Here is a 6,000-nt window from a genome sequence, read left to right on the forward strand (position 1 = left end):
GAATATATCAATACGCTCAATAATTACTAATCTCTAGTAAATTTAAACATTCAAGGAAAATATTAATTTCCTAGATACCATAGTATTTAAATTGGCACAATACAACATACATAAGTTAGTAACAAAAGTTTTGTTCCTTCATTGCTGCACACAAAAAGCCTTTAGTCCAATTAATTATGTCACAGCTAATGTGTTTCAATCACATGATCACAAAGCTGGAATATTTTAACCAGGCAATTTACTTCCTTTTTCACTGAATCTCAGATTCGTATTTAAAAATTGACACATTGTACATTACTAGAGCATCCACTGCCTTTTTCCCCACATAGTAGCTCCTGAATATATGCAGCATTAATCTAGAAATTCCATATACATTTACAAGTAAATAATACCTCAGTGATTTCAGGTTTTCCTAACTCCTAGTTTGATATGTGTTCCTGTGTGGGCAGGTTTGGAACTGTTCTGTCTTTGCAGCCCCTTTCTTCTTTCCTACCTTTTGTAGCCTTCCAGTCTTTCCCATCCACCCAGAACACCCCTCCTGCCCTTGCTGCCTCCTCCTCCCTGACTCCATCTTGCAAATTTCCCATCTCTCCTATGCAGCCTTCATCCATCACCCACACACCCCTGACGGCCTCCCTCTTTCTCTTATGTCCCTCTTGTAATGTCTTTGTCTCCAGACCCAGTGGGAACACAGCCACCTCTGCAAAATGGTGGCTCACAATTTCCCCTCTGGCAAAACCGCAGCCTGCTCCAGGCTCAGGTCTCCGGGGCTTCTGGACTTTGCCTCTTGTTCTCAGCCTCATGTCCCCAACACCCCATTGTCAACCACTTCCTCAATACTGACACTAACTGTGCACTCTGATCCTTTAATTTGGGGTTGTTTCTCTATCATTCTTATCTCTCATTAGTGAATCTATCAGCAGCAAGTACATGGGAGAATGAGCCTGTGATTGAAAGAGCAGTTCCTTACCATTTCCAGCTATTACATTCACATGGAGCAGCTTCTCTCTGATTGGTCATCTCCTTGAATATGTTTTCCTGGCTGATTTAGGAATTTCAGGATCAGAACTGCCCACCAGCCCGACATATTTTGTGTTGTTGTCTTGACACACACCAAATGACTTAGAACATAGAACATTACAGCGCAGTACAGGCCCTTCTGTCCTTGATGTTGCATCGACCTGTGGAATCAATCCAAAGCTCATCTATCCTATTTTATTCCATTGTCATCCATATATTTATTCAATGACCATTTAAATGCCCATAAAGTTGGCAAGTCTGCTACTGTTGCAGGCAGTGTGTTCCATGCCCCAACTACTCTCTGAGTAAAGAAATTATCTCTGACATCTTGTCCTAGATCTATCTCCCCTCAATTTAAAAATATGTCCCCTCATACTAGCCATCACCATCCGATGAAAAAGCTCTCACTGCGCACCCTATCTAACCCTCTGATTATCATATGTGTCTCAATTAAGTCACCTCATAATCATCTTCTCTCTAATGAAAACAGCCTCAAGTCCCTCAGTCTTTCCTCGTAAGACCTTCCCTCCATTCCAGGCAACATCCTAGTAAATCTCCTCTGAACCTTTTCCAAAGCTTCCACATCCTTCCTATAATACTCCAGTTGCGGCCGCACTAGAGTTTTGCACAGCTGCAGCATGACCTTGTGGCTCCAAAACTCAAACCCTCTACCAATAAAAGCTAACACACCATATGCCTTCTTAACAGCCCTATCAACCTGGGTGGCAACTTTGAGGGTTCTGTATACATGGATACAGAGATCTCTCTGCTCATCTACACTACCAAGAATCTTACTATTAGCCCAGTATCCTGCATTCCTGTTACTCCTTTAAACGTGAACTACCTCACACTTTTCCGCATTAAACTCCATTTGCCACCTCACAGCCCAGCTCTGCAACTTACCTATGTCCCTCTGTAACCTGCGAAATCCTTCAGCACGATCCACAACTCCACTGATCATAGTGTCATCTGCAAATTTACTAACCCATCCTTCTATGCCCTCATCTAGGTCATGTATAAAAATGACAAACAACAGTGGCCCCAAAACCGATCCTTGCAGTATACCACTAGGAACTGAACTCCAGGATGAATATTTCCCATCGACCACCATCCTGTGTCTTCTTTCAGCTAGCCAATTTCTGATCCAAACTGCTAAATCACTCTCAATGCCTCCGTATTTTGTGCAATAGCCTACCGTGGAGAACCTTGTCAAATACCTTACTGAGATCCATACACACCACATCAACTGTTTTACTCTCATCTCAAAGAACTCAATAAGGTTTGTGAGGCACGACCTACCCTTCACAAAACTATGTTGACTATCCCTAATTAACGTATTCCTCTCGAGATAATAATAAATCCTATCTCTTATAATCTGTTCCAACCCTTTACACACAATCGGAATAAGGGTCACTGGACTGTAATTTTCAAGGTTGTCTCTACTCCCCTTCTTGAACAAGGGGACAACGTTTTGCTATCCTCCAGTCTTCTGCCACTATTCCTGTAGACAATGGCAACATAAAGGTCAAAGCCAAATGTTTGGCATTCTATTCCCTGTATTCCCAGAGAATCCTAAGATAAATCCCATCCGGCCCAGGAGACTTACCTATTTTCACACTTTCCAGAATTGCTAACACATCCTTATGAACCTCTAGTCTAGTAGCCTGTATCTCAGCATTCTGCTTGACAACATTCCAGTCAGAATACCGAAAATTTATTCATTTAATACTTTCCCTATCTCCTTGGACTCCATGCACAACTTCCCACTACTGTCCTTGATCGACCCTAATCTTTCTCTAGACATTCTTTTATTCCTAATATACCTATAGAAAGCTTTAGGGTTTTCCTTGATACTATCTGCCAACGACTTCTCATGTCCCCTCCTGGTTCTTCTTAGCTCTCTCGTTAGGTCTTTCCTGGCAAACGTGTAACTTTTAGAGGAGGAAGAGAGCTGAAGAAGATCATTTTGGTGACGAAGAGAAGTTAGTGGTGCTTTGTGTTACACATTTGAGACTGACAGTTTGAGTACTGAACTAATTATGAATTTGATTGAACCTACCAACTTTACCTAAGTTTTGCAAAGTTCCAAAGGGTGCCTTCATACAGGCTACTTAGAATTTTTTAAATAATGCCAATTGTAAATTGATTGTACAGTTTTCAGATCACAAAATCTGCGCCACAAAACAGTGCTCCCTAAACATGTCCTCCTGTGACCCCATTGTAATGCCTCAGAGTTATTACCACAATGAAAGATGAAGCAGTACATGTTCAAATGGAACAAGATCTGGACAATATCCAGGCTTAGGCTGGCAAGTAACGTTTGTGCCACACAAATGCCAGGCAGTGACCATTACCAATAAGAGATTATCTAACCGCCGCCTTTGACATTCAGTGGTGTTACCATCATTGAGTCTCCCCATTAGCAACATCCTGGGGGTTACCATTGACCAGAAACTCAACTGGACTCACCATATAAATACAGTGGCTAAAAGAGCAGATCAGAGGTTAGGAATACTGGAACAAGTAACTAACTCCCTGTGTCTAGATTAGAGTGGTGCTGGAAAAGCACAGCAGGTCAGGCAGCATCCGAGGAGCAGGAAAATCAACGTTTTGGGCAAAAGCCCTTCCAACTAACCTCCTGACTCCCAAAGACTGTCCACCATGTACAAGGCACAAGTTAGGAGCTTGATAGAATTCTCCCCACCTGCAAGTTTGGGTGCAGCTCCAACAACACTTCAAAAAACATAGTTTCTCCAGAAACAAAAAAAAACACAAACACCTACCTCTTCACAGGCTTTTTTACAGCTGAAATCAGGTCTCAAACAGTAGTCCATTAAGCCACACTCACGAACAAAATAATTGCACACATTTAAAGGGGCTTCACAGCTGCCAGGATTAAGTCCAAACTCCATGGTAGCCATTGCCACCTTAAAGCTATAACCCAGTGGGCTGTGACCCACAGTTTGGGAAATCCTGTCATAAGGGTTGGCTTTCTTCATGTGATATTAAGTACAACCTCAATTGCCTATACCTCACTTCATTGAAAATATAGTACTTAGACCGTAAGACATAGGAGCAGAAATTAGGCCATTCAGCCCATGAAGTCTGCTGCACCATTCAATCAAGGCTGATGAGTTTCTCAACCCCATTCTCCTGCTTACTTCCCATAACCCTTGACACTCAACCTTTCTATCTCAGTCTTAAATATACTCAATAATCTGACCTCCATAACGTTCTGTGGCAGTGAATTCCATAGACTTACCACTCTCTGGCTGAAGAAGTTTCTCATCTCCATTTTAAAAGGTCTTCCCTTTAAGGCTGTGTCTTCTGGTCCTAGTCTCTCCTACCAACAGAAGCATCTTCCCAACATTCACTCTGTCCAGGCCATTCAGTATTCTGTAAGTTTCAAATTAGATCCTCCCTTAGCCTTTTAAACTCCATCGAGTATAGATCTAGATTGCTCAAACGTTCCTCATTTGTTAAGTTTTCATTTCTGGGACGATTCTGATGAATGTCCTCTGAACATGCTCCAAGACCAGTACATCCTTCCTGAGATATGAGCCCAAAACTGCGCACAATACCTCAAGATTAATTTTCAGGAACTGGGATATTCTGTCCCTCCTTCCTCCTTTTGAAGTCGTGTTTTCTCACTGGGTGCAAACTGACCCAAATAACTATTATTCAAGTAGGAGTATATATAGAACATGACAACCGAGCCAAGTCTTAACTCATATGTGCACTTGCTGTATAGCAACCAGGAGCAAAATCCCTTGCTAACTTCCCAAATTTAATCTGAGGGTATTTTAGATTGTTGCAGCACTCCTCTCATTGACACTGAGATCAGTGAACTCAACACAATTCTAGGATCAAATTTAGCATCAGGAATAGAGTTAAATCACAATTAATACCAGCATTGTTCATTAGTATTTTGTGTTCAAGTCTCACTTGCAAGGTAAGTGATTAGTCTTTTCTATTGTCAGGGACAGGAAATCATTAAATCAGTTGCTAAATATTCAGCTAAGATCAGAAATAACCTTTTAAAAACTTTTAATGCTTTGTAGGTGATTGTGTTGGCTACCAGACTATTAAATCCACTTGATGTAACTCGACTCATCTTTGCAACTGACCGACTGCATCCTGATATTGGAATATAACAATTACATAATGGCTAACCAGAAACTTGGGCTAACCAAGACATAAAACATACAGATATCGAGGACAAGCAATCTTTCAAGAGAACAGCAGATATGTATATGAGGAAGAGGTGGCTAACTGCCTGGCTGTTATACAGGTACCTATCAATATCTGATTGCAAGCTCAAGCCCACCTCTTGTCTGACATGATGTTTCTGGGATGTATTAATGTAATTTTTTTTTCCATTTTCCCACTTCAGGTTTTACTTTTCTATATCACTGACAATAAAACTTTTCTAATCTGCTCATCAAGGCACTCCCAAAAAAACTGATTTAAGAATCAAACTGAATTGTGCAGCAATATGTACAACACTGAAAATGTCATTTCTAAAAATAAAAAGTTTATGTTAGTGATTCTATAGGTGCAGAATTTGTCTGTAGTCAATCATTTCTTAATAAATCTCTAATAATTACATTGCAAAGTATCAGCAAAGTTTATGACCAAACATCAAGGACAAGAACCTCACTGACGGTAACAGCTATTGCTTGAGTTGTGTCACATTTCTGAATCTGCTTCTATACTATTGCACAGCACTCCATACTTCTACCAGTCGGAAAAGTTTCTCTAATATTGAGGTGGAATTGTGAAACACGAAGAATCAAACTCATAACTACTTAGAAATGTCACCATTATGTGACAGAAAACTTAATGGAAACTCCACATCTGCATCAACTGGACGCATCTACCAAATGTCACAACAGCCAAACAGGACAATCCAATGAAAATTCCTGATTTTGTACAAGTATCATTGAAAAACTATTTTAATCTTGACTGCTGAAAATGTTT

The 6,000-nt window shown here is 40.6% G+C and overlaps 1 protein-coding gene across 1 annotated transcript in view; it reads left to right on the forward strand.

Moving 5' to 3' along the window:
• The window catches only part of scfd2 (sec1 family domain containing 2), a 320,194-nt gene extending 314,664 nt beyond the window's left edge, over positions 1-5,530 (forward strand). Inside the window, exon 9 of the mRNA XM_060830813.1 lies at positions 5,082-5,530. Within this exon, the coding sequence (XP_060686796.1) occupies positions 5,082-5,174 (93 nt within the window). The 3' untranslated portion in view covers positions 5,175-5,530. The remainder of the gene's footprint in view (positions 1-5,081) is intronic.
• The last annotated feature ends 470 nt before the right edge of the window (positions 5,531-6,000 follow it).

This window comes from Hemiscyllium ocellatum, chromosome 1, assembly GCF_020745735.1.
Source record: "Hemiscyllium ocellatum isolate sHemOce1 chromosome 1, sHemOce1.pat.X.cur, whole genome shotgun sequence".
NCBI lineage: Eukaryota > Metazoa > Chordata > Chondrichthyes > Orectolobiformes > Hemiscylliidae > Hemiscyllium > Hemiscyllium ocellatum.